Source organism: Coregonus clupeaformis, unplaced genomic scaffold, assembly GCF_020615455.1.
Source record: "Coregonus clupeaformis isolate EN_2021a unplaced genomic scaffold, ASM2061545v1 scaf0726, whole genome shotgun sequence".
Classification (NCBI taxonomy): Eukaryota; Metazoa; Chordata; class Actinopteri; order Salmoniformes; family Salmonidae; genus Coregonus; species Coregonus clupeaformis.
Genome location: NW_025534181.1, coordinates 120001 through 135679, shown reverse-complemented (window position 1 = coordinate 135679; position 15679 = coordinate 120001). Strand labels below are relative to the sequence as shown.

The following is a 15679-nucleotide window of genomic DNA, read 5'->3' as shown; positions in this document are numbered from 1 at the left end:
TATCAATCCAACTACTACCAACTTACTATAGTACCTAGCTACCTCATTCAACTTCCAAGTTTATCCTTCAGTGAGTCAAAGCTAATATCACTTCCTCTGCTTGGCAACATGTAGTCAGCATGTTTACCCAATAATGACCTATTTTCATCATCTAGGTAACCTCAGTCCAGCATGTTGTGTATCGATGCACTCATTAGTATAGCTAATGGAAATCTACTGGAGCTTAAATACCCTCGCAACGTTGACTCTGCTCATAAGAATTGAACAGGCCTTTAGAATAGCTGGTAAACAATAGATCATTAGGATAAAACATTATTATCTAGCTAGTGGGCTATGGTATGAATGACAAAATATGGAGAGACCTGGCTGGTACTAAGGACATAATTTATATATCAATGAGTCTGTCCCTCAATAAGACATATCTTCTTATGTATAACTGATACATAGTACCGGTACTGAAAATCTGACATAATTCTGATAATTTATCATGTTAGTTGAATATTGACCTGATACTATCATGGCTACGGTTCTATCCCCCTTTATCTTATCTCGTTCTATTGTACATCCTATCGTTCTAGACTCTATTCCTATTAAAGAGTTGGCTGTGTTTGTCAGACATAAGCCTCTAGATACACAGTATCGATAGGTACTGACATTTCCAAAATTAACATTTGGTATCAATCATTTAATTGAGTACAGTAATAAAATATAATGTATAATAAGGTGCCATTATACAGACAATTGTTAGACATCTCATTATCAGAAAGAACAAAATGAACAAGATGCGCCTTAACTAGCTACTCTTTCAACTGACATGAAAATGAAACAAATGACTCATTCTTCATTGTCTGTTCCCTAAACACATAGTTACCTTAGTTGACGATATAGCTCGGCCAAATTGTTTAGGAGAAGGGGAGAAAATCAATGCGCAATTAGGGGTGTCTTGTATCAAGGCATGATAAATTATGCTCTCTATTTTAAGGCCTTACTATAGACACTTGACAATTCAGTCTTCGGGCCCTTGTAAAGTAAGCCTGGGAGAAATTGCTCTATTTCAAGCGATCCAGTCCAATGTATCGATTAACCATTGCATTTGGAACTGAAAGTGTGTTAAGGAACTGTTCAATGTGGTGGGACTGGAATATAGTGGTTATAGTGATTCTGGATCTAACACAGATACAGAACTTAAAAAACGAGTACATTCAAACAGTGACAGGGTGTATAGTTATCTAGCTTCTACTGCTACTCTACCACTGTATTTTCATATACTACTAGACTTGTCATTCATAAATAAAATATACACCACCCAAATATGGTTATAATTTTCTTAAAAACATTTAAATAATCTCATATATAAATTAAGCAAGTTAGTTTATATTATGTACAACAACAAAAAGTGCTGCTTAGCAATGCTCGAGTGGTGCCCGTAGAATTGGCATCGCCCCCCTGTGTTGGGAGTGATAAACTACATGTGAAGATGCCAATTACGTCCATTAGTATCATACAGTATGTCTCCGTGCTGTAATTACAGGTCATGCTATATGACACCACACCATATCATTAAAGTATAAACGCTCATTGATAGGCTAGCAGATAGCATTATGAAATGCTGTCTGTACACAGACAGTGTTTGCGATCAATGCAGTGCTAATGCTATTAATATTACATGGTGTAATCAAAAACAAGACTGTGGTATGCCTTCCCTCAAGAGGGACGACGCGGTGGTCATTTTAGGAATGCTATCTGAGCTGCTATCCTATCAAGTGTCTGCCCTGTCTTTTCTCGCTCTCCCCCATGGAGAGTTCACTGTCTGGTCAGAGTCATCCCATCTCCCTCTGCCTCAGAGCTTTGTCAGTACCAGTCTGGGCTTCCTCCCACTGTGTGTGGAGGGGTGCTTTCAAACAGGTCCTCTCACACCCACCCAGAAAGTGTATTCGCTGCATCCTTCCTTTTCCCATTTCCAGTCCTCTGCCTCTGCACCACACAGAGTCTGATTAACTTTGACATTTATGGAGACACTCAAACTCATTTGGGGTTATTACAAATGCCCACCATCCATATCGTCCTCCATTCCATGAATTTAAAAGCATATCCCCCAGCCTTTCCCCCAGCCTAAAGCCCAAACACAATATACAGCTTTTTGTTTGTCAAAATCCCCCCAAAATAAACATTTACATGCTTTTTTTTCAAACCCACATTGAGAAACATGACAGTATGTTTTTCCTTATTTTTTGTTCTTTTCTTTTAGTTGTTTTCTTCAAGGACAGAGTATATACATACAGAAGTTTATTCCACTGACAAAATTGAGCTGGGTGCTGACATGGGACAGATTATATGAAAGAGAGAAGACAGATAGAAAGACAGCATGAGTGAGAGAGGGGGATAGAAAACGACAAAGAAGGAAAAACAGAAGCACTGACCAAAACAACATGCTCTTGTGCTTGAAAATCGAAACCCATCAATGTCCTGTGAGACTGAGCAAAACAAGATGAACACAAGTGGGTCTGTGTGTTGCCCCTTCAGACACACCAATGACTGACTACATTGCATAGAGCAATGGGCATCAACAGAACACATCTCACACTATATTCTGTGAGACAAACAGGTTTTCATGCTAAAGGGGACATTCACTCTTGCTAGGGCTTCACATCTCTTCATACATTAGCACACTGCATACAATAGTATTACTAAAACAGTTCCATTCTTGAATAGATTGTTAGGGGCACCCTTAAATATTTAAAAATCATAGCACAGCTTAACCGGATTGGATGGCTCTCCTATATCAGAGTTAGCGGGTATGTTGCTGGTTAAAATTAAATCAAACAAAAAAAGACGACAGCCATTCGCAGAATACTGAATACAGATGCTGCATATTCCTGTAAGGTCACAGGAATTGTGGGTAGTCAGCTAGTTGCTAGTGTGAGCCCATCTCTCCATGCAGGTTGGTTCACTATGGGGGAGTTTGCATATAGACAGACATAGCAGGACGTGACAGAGAGACAGCGGTTGGGTGGTTGGGGTGTCACCGAGTGTCACAGTGCACGTCTCGGTGGTTGATCTGTGCAGGTAAAGTGGATGGATAATTGAGCCCTGGGGGGTTCAATCAGGGCCCAGGTGTGGTGGTTTGTGAGAACGCAGCACGTCTGCTTTACAGGGACGAGGGTGTCCTTGAAGAGGATCCTGTCAGGGCCAGGATTGAACGTGATTTATGGGGCCTGTCCATGGCTGGCGGGAGGGAAATGGGGGGAGGCGGGGAGGGTAGGCCCCGTCGCTCATCCAGCCACAGGTAATGGCTAATTACATCTTTATCTCCTGGTGTGCCTGTCCTGCCATACGGGGGCTGACTGACTTACAGGGACGCTGCTTTACATACATCGCTTTAGATCATTTATCTATTGAGCTGGTCTGTCTGGAGAGTGACACGTTATGAAAACCGGTTGAATATGTGGAAATACGCTATATGTGTAACATGTATTATACAGTTAACAGCATGAAAACAAAGGTATTAATACATACACGTTTACGAACGATATTACATGTCATTGACTGCGGACTCTTTTGGATGAAAAGACTCCCTCGGGATCAACTTCGATGTGTTTTTAAAATCCTTGTAAGCACAACTTGAAAACCTTCCAACTTCGTCTTTTGTCGTTGTCGTTCAATGAGTGTGATTTCTCCGAGTGATTAAGTACAAAATATTTTTCTCACACACAGCTCGTCATCAGCTCTGGAGTAGTATGTTTTCTTTTTTTTTTTAATGGAATTACTTTTCATATTTATTTATATACTTATTAACATCATCATCAGTATTATTATCAACACCAAAAAAGTAATAGCAGTTTAACCTTGCAGAGTAAAACGGACACAGGGGAGGAGGGGGAGTGGGAGGGAGGTTTCACCACAGGAACATCTCTAACCGGTACATGCTATCAACAAGTGACAAGGAAGGAGGACGACTGGTCAACGGCCTTCAAAGCAGGAGACACCATTGTTATTTCTACAGCCCCTTTCTGGTTATGAACACTGTAATAGAGGCTGATGGGTAATGCAGTTTAGTTGGATATTTTAGATTTTATTGGGATACACATGGGGGGGTGGGGGGGTGGGGGGTGGATAGACTGCATCTAGTCATGGCATGGCCTCTGTACTGCATTATATTTACACACGGGACAGAGCACAAACCACCTTAGCAATGGAGGGGGGACAGACAGAGGACGAGGGGTGGGGGGTGAATGGTGGGGGGGGGGTTAGGGTGTCTTCTCACGTGCTTTGTCTTGGTTGAGATCCCAAAAGGATGCACTAGAAGGGCAAAGACTATAAAGAACCCTCACCGCCCACCCTTTGTGTGTGTTTTGACATCATTCGTAGCAGCCGCGTCATATACACTGCCACACGGTTAAAAATGGAATAAAACGGTTCTTGATCAAAGGGTCAAATGTCACACGGCCAACGGGCCAATGGACAGCTTTCAACAAGGTCACCTGACCCTCATCATAATAACTAATTATCATTATTACAGAGTAGTTCCAACCGTAAATAGTAGTGTTGTTACTCCTAGTTTCCAAAATGTCCATGAGACCAACAGTAGTGTAGATCAGTCATCATTTAGATTTATAATAGTATCATCCTGGTGTTAAATATCTGTTTTCTAAATATTATCATCATCACAATTATCATCCTTAATAAACACATTATAGACATCACCATGGTGACCCTCATTGGAAACAGGATGAAGAGAGAGAGTGGTACGGTGATGGTAGCGATATAGGTAGCGAGGGGAGAGGTTGTGGGGTGAGGAAGAGGGGGGAGTTGGTGTGGGTATGTGATGCAATGTGTCAATGGCTCCTGGGATAATGCATATTATTTTTGTTTCACAGTGATGGGTTCGTAATTAAAGAAATTCCTTCTTCCTTCCACAGGCGGGATGGGACTTCCGGGAAAAGCTCTTAGACCTTCATCAGGAGAGAGACAGAGAGGCAGAGCCAGAAGCCGATGCCCGCACTCACCCCCACGTTGAGGGCCACGCCTCGCCCGTACACGGCTCCCGGCCCTGCATCAAGGGGCCCGGGAGAGAAGGACGTGCACCGGAAGGAGAGAGGAAACCGAGGGAAGAAAGAGTTGAGAAGAAAAGGAAACAACCAGAGAAAATTTAATGCAATGACAGGGGCAAAGCGTAAAACCATCCCTGAAGCTATCTGATATTAGTCAGATTGGTTCGCTTTTCGGTCTGTGTCCCATTCGTACAGACAGTTCAGACCCAGCTTGTTCTAATGAAGGAGGGGGAAGATTAGGCGAAAAGAGGAGAGGAGAAGGGCAGATGACGGAGAGATAAGACACGGAGGCCGACAGAGGAGAGAATGGAGGAAGGCGGCGCAGAAGGATGTATGAGACTGACTGGGGGTGAGTCATTGGAGGGAGACTTGTCGAGGAAATGGCAGAACGAGGGAATGAAAATGGAGAAAGGAAGGAGATGAAGATGGTAATGCCAAAGCGGGAGAGAGGGAGGGATCGAAGGAGAGAGAGAACACAGTGTTGGTGATCGCTCATTGGGGAGGGCTAATGCGAGACAGGAGGAGAGAGAAGGAGAGAAATGACAGCTTCCTCGGGTAACAGAACAGGACAGAACAGAGGGAGAAATGGAGGAGAAAAGCTCTTTGGCTTAATGGGGCGGCGAGTAAAGAGATGGAAAGATGGAAGGAGGGAGGGGGATGAGGAAATCCAGCACTGTGAGAAGGGAGACAAAGAGAGATGAGGATGGGGCAATGCAGTGTGTGACTAAGTGTGTGTTTGCATTGGTTTGCTTTTCTAAGTATGTGTGCATGCGCATGTGACTACTTGTGTGATTGAGTGAAGTAGATTGAGCTTAGACACATGGAAGTGTGTGTGTGTGTGTGTGTGTGTGTGTGTGTGTGTGTGTGTTGTGTGTGTGTGTGTGTGTGTGTGTGTGTGTGCGTGCATGTGTATGTACAGTATACAATGTGAGTCTGTGTGTGTATGCATCACAGGAGGCTGCTGAGGGGAGGACGGCTCATAATAATGGCCGGAATATAGAGCAAATGGAATGGCATCATGTATTTGATACCATTCCACTCATTCTTCTCCAGCCATTACCACAAGCCCGTCCTCCCCAATTCAGGTGCCACCAACATCCTGTGGTATGCATGCATGTGTGTGTGTCTGCATGTGGCTATCTGTGTGTACGTATGCATGCTTACGTATGTGTTTGTGTGTGTGAATGCTTAAAGAGACTCACGGAAGAGCAGCATGCTGGCGTTGGAGGCTCCCAGCCTGTTGGAGGCAAAACAGGTGTAGTTGCCAAAGTGTTTGTCCGTCACGTTGGTAAAGAGAAGCAGTGAACGCGTCTTCTCGTTCTTGATCCTCAGAGTGTTATCGCTCTCTACCGGCCTGATACAGAGAGAGAGAAGGGAGAGAGGGAGTGAGGTGGGTGAGATAGAGAGGGCGAGAGAGAGAGAGGGTGGAGGTAGATAGAGAGAGAGAGGGGTAGGGAGAGCGACAGACAGAGAGAGAGAGAGAACATAAAATCACACCTCCTTGCAGGAGATGCTGTTACTATATTATCTCCAGTGATCTCAGAATAACACATTCCCCCTCCTCTCTGTCACTACATCAGAAGCAAAACCTGACAATTCTAATAGTCAAAATCTAACAGCACTTAAATCTACAATACGGTCTGGTGTGCCCCATTAGGCTGTGTTCTCTCTCTCTCTCTCTCTCTCTCTCTCTCTCTCTCTCTCTCTCTCTCTCTCTCTCTCTCTCTCTCTCTCTCTCTCTCTCTCTCTCTCTCTCCCTCTCTCTCTCTCTCTCTCTCTCTCTCTCTCTCTCTCCCCCCTCTCTCTTTTTTCTGTGTTCTCGCTCTCTCTCGATAGCAAAGGATTGTATTGCAATTAGTAATATGGTAAAAGCTCAGCTCTGTATTGGTAACACTTACCAAGTCCTTTCAAATATAAACAAAGTGCCATGGGAGAGAGGGGGGGGGGGGGGAGAGAGAGAGAGATAACAGTATAATGGGGCACACCAGAAGGTATTGTAGATTTAAGTGCTGTTTGATTTTGACTATTAGAATTGTCAGGTGAGGTAGTGACAGAGAGGAGGGGGAATGTGTTTTTCGAGAGAGAGAGAGAACTTTGTTTATATCTGAAAGGATGTGTTAGCAATACAGGAAAAAATCTACCTAACCTATTAGAGAAAAAGAGAAGAAAAGGAGGAGGTATTTTTCTTACCTGCGGTCGTCTCTGTACCACTCAAAGGAGGCCGTAGGTACTGCCATGGCCTCACAGCGCAAAATGGCCGTCTTGCCAAGCTGGGCTGGCATGTTCTTCACGTCTGTGATCATGGGAGGGTCTGAAGAAGGAAGAAGGAGGGAGAAGTGAGAGAATTATTTAACATTTGTATACAACGATGGTGATTAGAAGTTAAGCTCAGACAAAGAAAGGCTCAGTGACCTTCAAGGTCGAGAAAGGTTGAGAACGATAAATACATGACATTATGTAAATACATGACTAACTGTGCCACTAGAGATCCTGGTTCGAATCCAGGCTCTGTCGCAGCCGGACGCGACCGGGAGACTCATGGGCGGCGCACAATTCGTCCAGGGTAGGGGAGGGAATGGCCGGCAGGGATGTAGCTCAGTTGATAGAGCATGGCGTTTGCAACGCCAGGGTTGTGGGTTCGATTCCCACGGGGGGCCAGTATAAAAAAAAAGATGTATTCACTAACTGTAAGTCGCTCTGGATAAGAGCGTCTGCTAAATGACTAAAATGTAAATGTAAAAATGTGCAACTTGTGCTGGGGACAATAAAAGGCCATTCTAAAATGTGCAGTTTTGTAACACAACACAATGCCACAGATGTCTCAATTGCAATTGGCATGCTGACTGCATGAATGTCCACCAGAGTTGTTGGCAGAGAATTATAGAGAATTTGGCAGTACGTCTAATCAGCCTCACAACTGCAGACAATGTGTATGGTGTCGTGTGGGCGAGTGGTTTGCTGATGTCAACATTGCGAACAGAGTGCCCCATGGATGCGGTGTGGTTATGGTATGGGCAGGCATAAGCCACGGACAACGAACACAATTGCATTTTATCGATTAGAAATTTGAATGCACAAAAATACCATGACAAAATCCTGAGGCCCATTGTGAGGCCCATTTATTTTTAAAGGTATCTGTAACCAGTCATGTGAAATCCATAGATTAGGGCCTAATGAAGTTATTTCAATTGACTGATTTCCTCATCTGAACTGTAACTCAGTAAAATCTTTGAAATTGTTGCATTCAGTATTGTGTTATCTTATGGGAGGTATAGTATGTGTGGGGTGGTGTGTGTGTGTGGTGTCCGTGTCTGTGACTGTGTCTGTGACTGTGTCTGTGTGTCTGTGTGTGTCTGTGAGTGCCTGCGTGTGTTTTGTGGTTTATAGGGACACTCACAGTTGACGGTGACCTTGACCTTGCGTATGTCGGGCTGCGTCACTCCGTTGTTGGTGATGCACTCAAACTCCTCCGCCTGATGCCGCTTGATCTCTGTTATGTCCAGGAACTCCCCCTCACTCATTAGACCATCTGATTGGACAAATGACAGGGTCAAAGGATAGAGGTCAGAGGTTATCACAGGCTGAGATGTGTGTTTGTTCAGGGTCGATTAAATAAATTAGTGTGAAAGTACCACATTTTGCCCACTAGATGCCGCTGTTGCTGCTACTGCAACCACACCCTTTTATCCATTTTGCTGGTTTATTAAATGTGACTCGTTTCAGGAAACTAGGCGTATGTCGCGCGTCACTACTTCACAGGAGAGGCATTTGAACGTAAACATAATTTTTATATCAAAATTTATTTTTTGGCAGAAATGCCTTCTGGAACATGTGAACTTTCATGTTCCTTAATAACAAACTTGCATGCCATCTGTAAATACGAATACAATTGTTAAATTACGAGCCCAGTTGGTTTAGCCACAGAAAAAGACAGGAACCTTCCCGCTAGCCATGATTGGCTGAGATAATGGATGGGCTGGACATGCCGAGAGATGAGTTTGGATTGGTCTGCCATGTATCATGCTTCTGTCTATAACAAAAGGCTGCTCAGTATGTGTAGGTAATCCTTTCTAACGCGGCTTTTTTGAAATAAATCATGAATAGCTACGAAAGTGTTGCTCTCCACTTTCTGGAGGACAACATTTTTAAATCAGTGGAATGCCCGGTGGAAGCAGAGTATGATAGCTAAGGAGATGGAGAAAATTCTGGTGTTTGATTGCTAATATGCGAAGGAAGTCGAAAAGAGAACACACAGAAGGCTGTTGAATAAAACATCTGTCTACAGATTATATCTTCAAACTAAGGGCAACCATGGCATCCGTGACAGAGAGGGAGAAGCATTCATCCATGTATATGAGTAAGAGAGTCTAGCTAGCTACATTTTCAGATATTATATACGTTTTTAATTTAATCAGAAAGTCGTTTTCATTGCTAGTTAAAGCGTACTATTAGCTAGCTAGCTAACGTTAGCTGGCTGGCTCTCTAGCTAACATTACATTCATGATCTGTGTAGTAATATTATTTGTGTCTCAGAGCCATTTGCATTGCTAGTTATAGCCTAATGTTAGCTAGCTAGCTAGCTAACATTGAATCTAGTTGGTTAGCTACCTGCAGGTTCATGCAGGGTAGTAACGTTATGAGTTGGGATTATGGTTCATTGTTTAGCTAGCTAGCTACATGTCTAAACAAAATACTCCACTATGCAAGGTACCATTTCCATGTACCGTTTACACCTTCTGTATCCTGTGCATGTGACAAATAAACTTTGATTAGATTTTATATAGTGTGTGTTTACCAGAGACGGTAATGTGAAGAACAACATGACCTGCATTAAAGTTAAATTAGGATATAACGTTAGGCCAACGAGTGTCACGGTTTCGGCCGAGGCTGCTCCTCCTCCTGGTTCGGGCAGGCTTCGGCGGTCGTCGTCCCCGGAGTACTAGCTGCCACCGATCTATGTTTCATGTTCGTTTGGTTTTGTCTTGATGTTGTACACCTGTGTCTAGTTAGTCCTCGTTAGTGTCCTATTTAAGTCTCGTTGTGTGTGTCTGTGTTTGTGTGTGATTGCTCTTCTGTTTTGGTGTTTGAGCTACGTACTTCCCTCCAGTGTTTGGAGAGGTTTTCGCACATGTTTGTGCGCCGTTTATTTGACGCCTGTGTGCGCCGTTATTTCGCCTCCGGGCTTATTGTGCTCATTTACTCCGTGAATAATTCACTAAAGTCTTTTGGACTGAGCTTCTGCGTCCTGCGCTTGATTCCTGCACCACACCCACCTTCAGCACCCCTTGACAGAATCACACACCAATTGAATGGAATCAGCAGGATCAACAGTCACGCCTGAGTCGCTCGAGGAGCATGTCCGCGGCCAGGATGACCAGATACGACAACTGGGGACCGCTCTACAGGACGTCATCAACACCCTGCACCGATGGGAGGCCAGAGGGGTACCGACACCTCCACCTACCCTGCCAACCCCATCGGCCGGTCCACCAGTCCCAGGTCCGGAACCCAGGGGGATTCGGCTCTCGCTCCCGAGGGCGTATGACGGAACAGCTGCCGGGTGTCAGGGGTTCCTCCTGCAGGTGGAGCTCTACCTGGCCACTGTACACCCGGTGCCCTCGGGACACGAGAGCGTTTCCGCCCTCATCTCCTGTCTCACGGGCAAGGCGTTGGAATGGGCCAACGCCGAGTGGAGGAAGATGGACGCCACCACCATCTCCTACGCCGAGTTCTCCCGTCGCTTCAAGGCCGTGTTCGACAATCCACCTGAGGGCAAAGCGGCGGGGGAGCGTCTAGTCCACCTGAGACAGGGGAGGAGGAGCGCACAGGCGTTTGCGCTGGAGTTCCGGACTCTAGCGGCGGACGCAGGGTGGAATGAACGGGCCCTCATCGACCATTTTCGATGTAGCCTACGGGAGGACGTTCAACGTGAGTTGGCCTGCAGGGATACCAATCTCACCTTCGACCAGTTGGTTGATATGTCCATCCGTCTGGACACCCTGCTGGCCACCCGTGGACGTCCCGAGGGGGGTCCGTCCATTCCGCCCTCCGGCACCTCCGAGCCGAGCCCTATGGAGCTCGGGGGTGCCGCGCTAGAGAAAGGAGGAGGAGGAGCCCGAGGGGGCCTGTCTCCTGCACCAAGTGCGGTCGTGGAGGGCACACTGCGGCCAGGTGCTGGGGAGGGTTCTCCGGGGGAGAAGACAACAGGCCACGCACTGGGGAGCCCTCCCAGGTGAGTAGACGCCCCACTTACCCAGAGCTCTCTGTTGCGCACTTTTGTATACCTGTTTGTTTTCCACAGGTTGCACCTCATTCCCAGCATAAGGCGCTAGTAGATTCAGGCGCAGCTGGGAATTTTGTTGATCGGACGTTTTGTTCAGATTTAGGGATCCCTCTCCTACCTGTTGACAAACCTTTTCCCGTTCATGCCTTAGATAGCCGCCCGTTGGGGTCGGGGTTGATTAAGGAGATCACAGCACCACTTAGGATGTGTGCGCAGGGGGGTCGTGAAGAGACTATACAGCTGTATCTGATCGACTCTCCTGCGTACCCAGTGGTGCTGGGTATTCCCTGGTTAAGCACCCATAACCCTGCTATTTCGTGGCAACAGAGGGCTCTCGATGGGTGGTCTGATCAGTGCGAGGGGCAATGTCTGGGTGTTTCCGTGGGGGCGACTTCGGTGGAAAGTCCAAACCAAGTGCCCGCACTGCACATTCCGCCTGAATATGGGGATTTAGCTCTCGTGTTTAGTAAGACTAGGGCGACGCAGTTGCCTCCTCATAGACAGGGGGATTGTGCGATTGATCTCCAGGCAGGAGCAGCGCTCCCACGGAGCCACGTGTATCCTTTGTCTCAAGAGGAGAGAAAAGCTATGGAGACTTACATAGCCGAATCTTTGAGACAGGGATACATTCGGCCCTCCACTTCTCCCGCCTCCTCGAGCTTCTTTTTTGTGAAGAAAAAATGGAGGGTTGCGCCCGTGCATTGATTACCGTGGTCTCAATCAGATTACTGTGAAATACAGTTATCCACTCCCTCTGATTGCGACCATGACGGAGTCATTGCATGGAGCGCGGTTTTTCACAAAACTGGATTTCAGGAGCGCGTATAACTTGGTGCGCATTAGGGAGGGCGGCGAATGGAAAACAGCGTTTAGTACCACGTCAGGTCATTTCGAGTATCTCGTCATGCCATATGGGTTGATGAATGCTCCATCAGTCTTCCAATCCTTCGTAGATGACATTTTCCGGGATAAGCAGGGGCAAGGGGTGGTCGTGTACATTGATGACATTCTGGTGTACTCGTCTACCCGAGCCAAGCATATAACCCTGGTGCGTCGTGTCTTGACTTGAGGAGGCTGTTGGAGCACGACCTATATGTCAAGGCAGAGAAATGTCTGTTTTTCCAGGAGTCGGTCTCCTTTTTGGGTTATCGGTTGTCCGCGTCAGGGGTGAGAATGGAGGTGGATCGTGTGTCCGCTGTGCGTAATTGGCAAACCCCAACCACTGTCAAAGAGGTGCAGCAGTTCTTGGGTTTTGTGAATTACTACCGGAGGTTTATCCGGGGTTTTGGACAGGTGGCAGCTCCCATCACGTCCCTTCTGAAAGGGGGTCCGGTGCGCCTGCAGTGGTCAGCTGATGCGGACGGGGCCTTTAGGAAACTGAAGGACCTGTTTACGTCGGCTCCGGTGCTGGCGCATCCGGATCCTGCATTACCCTTTCAGGTTGAGGTGGACGCGTCTGAGGTTGGTATAGGGGCCGTTCTCTCTCAACGGTCCGGCACGCCACCTAAACTCTGCCCCTGTGCTTTTTAATCAAAAAAGCTCAGCCCGGCGGAGCGTAATTATGACGTCGGGGACAGGGAGCTGTTAGCTGTAGTTCAGGCCCTTAAGGTGTGGAGGCATTGGCTTGAGGGGGCTCAACACCCTTTCCTAATTTTGACTGACCATCGGAACCTGGAGTACATCCGGGCAGCGAGGAGACTGAACCCTCGCCAGGCTCGATGGAGTATGTTTCTCACCAGGTTCGTATTTAAAATCACGTACATCCCTGGGTCCCAGAATGGTAAGGCAGATGCGCTGTCCCGGCGGTATGACACGGAGGAGAGGTCCGTTGAGCCTACTCCCATTCTACCGGAGTCTTGTCTTGTGGCACCGGTGGTGTGGGAGGTCGATGCCGAAATCGAGCGAGCGTTGCGTACCGACCCCAGCCCTCCACAGTGTCCTGAGGGTAAGAAGTACGTTCCGCTCGAGATTCGGGATCGACTCATTTACTGGGCTCACACGTCACCCTCCTCTGGACATCCGGGTATTGGCCGGACAGTGCATTGTCTTAGCACTAAATACTGGTGGCCTACGTTAGCCAGGGATGTGAGGGTTTATGTCTCCTCCTGCTCGGTGTGCGCCCAGTGTAAGGCGCCCAGACACCTGCCCAGGGGTAAGTTACAACCCCCTGCCCGTTCCACAACGACCATGGTCCCACCTCTCGGTGGATTTTGTGACAGACCTTCCCCTCTCTCAGGGGAATACCACCATCCTGGTCGTTGTGGACCGGTTCTCTAAGGCCTGTCGTCTTCTCCCTATGTCGGGTCTGCCTACTGCCCTACAAACCGCAGAGGCCCTATTTACCCACGTCTTCCGGCATTACGGGGTACCCGAGGATATAGTGTCTGATCGAGGCCCCCAGTTTACCTCCTGAGTTTGGAGAGCGTTCATGGAGCGTTTGGGGGTCTCGGTTAGCCTTACCTCAGGGTACCACCCGGAGAGTAACGGGCAGATAGAACGTGTCAACCAGGATGTGGGTAGGTTTCTGAGGTCGTATTGCCAGGACCGGCCTGAGGAGTGGGCTCGATACATTCCCTGGGCCGAGATGGCCCAGAACTCTCTCCGCCACTCCTCTACCAACCTAACCCCCTTCCAATGTGTGTTAGGTTACCAGCCGGTTCTGGTACCTTGGCAGCAGAGCCAGATCGAGGCCCCTGCGGTGGATGATTGGATGAGGCGCTCGGAGGAGACGTGGAACGCTGCCCACGTCCACCTGCAGCGGGCCATCCGTCGTCACAAGGCGAGCGCCCGATCTCCACCGCAGTGAGGGGCCGGTGTACGCACCCGGAGATCGAGTCTGGCTCTCTACCAGAAACCTACCCCTCCGCCTGCCCTGCCGGAAGCTGGGTCGGCGGTTTGTGGGGGCCTTTTAAAGTCCTGAGAAGATTGAACGAGGTGTGTTATAGGTTACATCTACCTGTTGAATATAAGAATATTAACCCCTCGTTCCATGTGTCTCTTCTCAGGCCGGTGGTAGCTGGTCCACTCCAGGAAGGTGAGATAGGAGAGACTCCTCCGCCCCCACTGGACATCGAGGGGGCTCCGGCGTACACCGTTCGGTCCATCTTGGACTCAAGGTGCCGGATGGGGGGTCTCCAGTATCTCGTGGAGTTGGAGGGGTACAGCCCGGAGGAGCGGTGCTGGGTGCCGCGGAGGGACATCCTAGACCCATCTCTCCTGTCGGAGTTCCACCGGGACCATCCCGCGTGCCCTGCTCCGCGTCCTCCTGGTCATCCCAGAGGCCGGGGTCGGTGCACGGCTGGAGCCGCGCGTCAAGGGGGGGGTACTGTCACGGTTTCGGCCGAGGCTGCTCCTCCTCCTGGTTCGGGCAGGCTTCGGCGGTCGTCGTCCCCGGAGTACTAGCTGCCACCGATCTATGTTTCATGTTCGTTTGGTTTTGTCTTGATGTTGTACACCTGTGTCTAGTTAGTCCTCGTTAGTGTCCTATTTAAGTCTTGTTGTGTGTGTCTGTGTTTGTGTGTGATTGCTCTTCTGTTTTGGTGTTTGAGCTACGTACTTCCCTCCAGTGTTTGGAGAGGTTTTCGCACATGTTTGTGCACCGTTTATTTGACGCCTGTGTGCGCCGTTATTTCGCCTCCGGGCTTATTGTGCTCATTTACTCCGTGAATAATTCACTAAAGTCTTTTGGACTGAGCTTCTGCGTCCTGCGCTTGATTCCTGCACCACACCCACCTTCAGCACCCCTTGACAACGAGACAGTGTCCAAGTTCTAAAATTATACGGTAGAATGCCCTGCTTTTATTTCATCACACTCTTTTCTGTAATTAGTTTACCATTAACTTGTAAATAATGATCGTGTTGTGAGTTTATTTTCCTGTAATAATGAATACAAATAAGCTCAAGTTAAGACGTTGTCAGCTATATGACGTGTTCATTATTTGAAATGGCTAGCCATCTAATGTAATGTTAGCTAGCTAGCTAATAAGCTAGAAACATTGTTTAGAAAGTTGCTTTAAATTGCATGGTTAGTAAATTCTTTTTTAAACTGATGGGTTTATTGGCATTAAGATACACCAGTTATGCTATTCTGGACCACCAGGCTGCTGATGTCATGCATGTGAATCCTTAAAGAGATGAGTGGGGCTAAGGCTTAAGAGGGTGTGAACCATGCGGAATGGGGGTAGACAAAGAAGAGCTCTCCAGTACGTGTACCAAAACATTCAAGGGCCATTTTCTTAAAAGTGGAGTTACAAGTTCATCAACATTCAAAGCAGCATTACTTTCCCATTGTTCCTCAACTGTAGTGTATGATATACCATTTGCTAGCTCTGAGTCTCTACAAAAC

The 15679-nt window shown here is 47.4% G+C and overlaps 1 protein-coding gene across 1 annotated transcript in view; it reads right to left on the bottom strand.

Moving 5' to 3' along the window:
* Positions 1 to 4585: 4585 nt before the first annotated feature.
* Positions 4586 to 15679, bottom strand: part of LOC121558159 (igLON family member 5) — a 41230-nt gene continuing 30136 nt past the window's right edge. Inside the window, exons 5-8 of the mRNA XM_045216507.1 lie at positions 8449 to 8580; positions 7242 to 7362; positions 6254 to 6405; positions 4586 to 5050 (exon numbers count right to left, since the gene is read on the bottom strand). Of these exons, the coding sequence (XP_045072442.1) occupies positions 4947 to 5050; positions 6254 to 6405; positions 7242 to 7362; positions 8449 to 8580 (509 nt within the window). The 3' untranslated portion in view covers positions 4586 to 4946. The remainder of the gene's footprint in view (positions 5051 to 6253; positions 6406 to 7241; positions 7363 to 8448; positions 8581 to 15679) is intronic.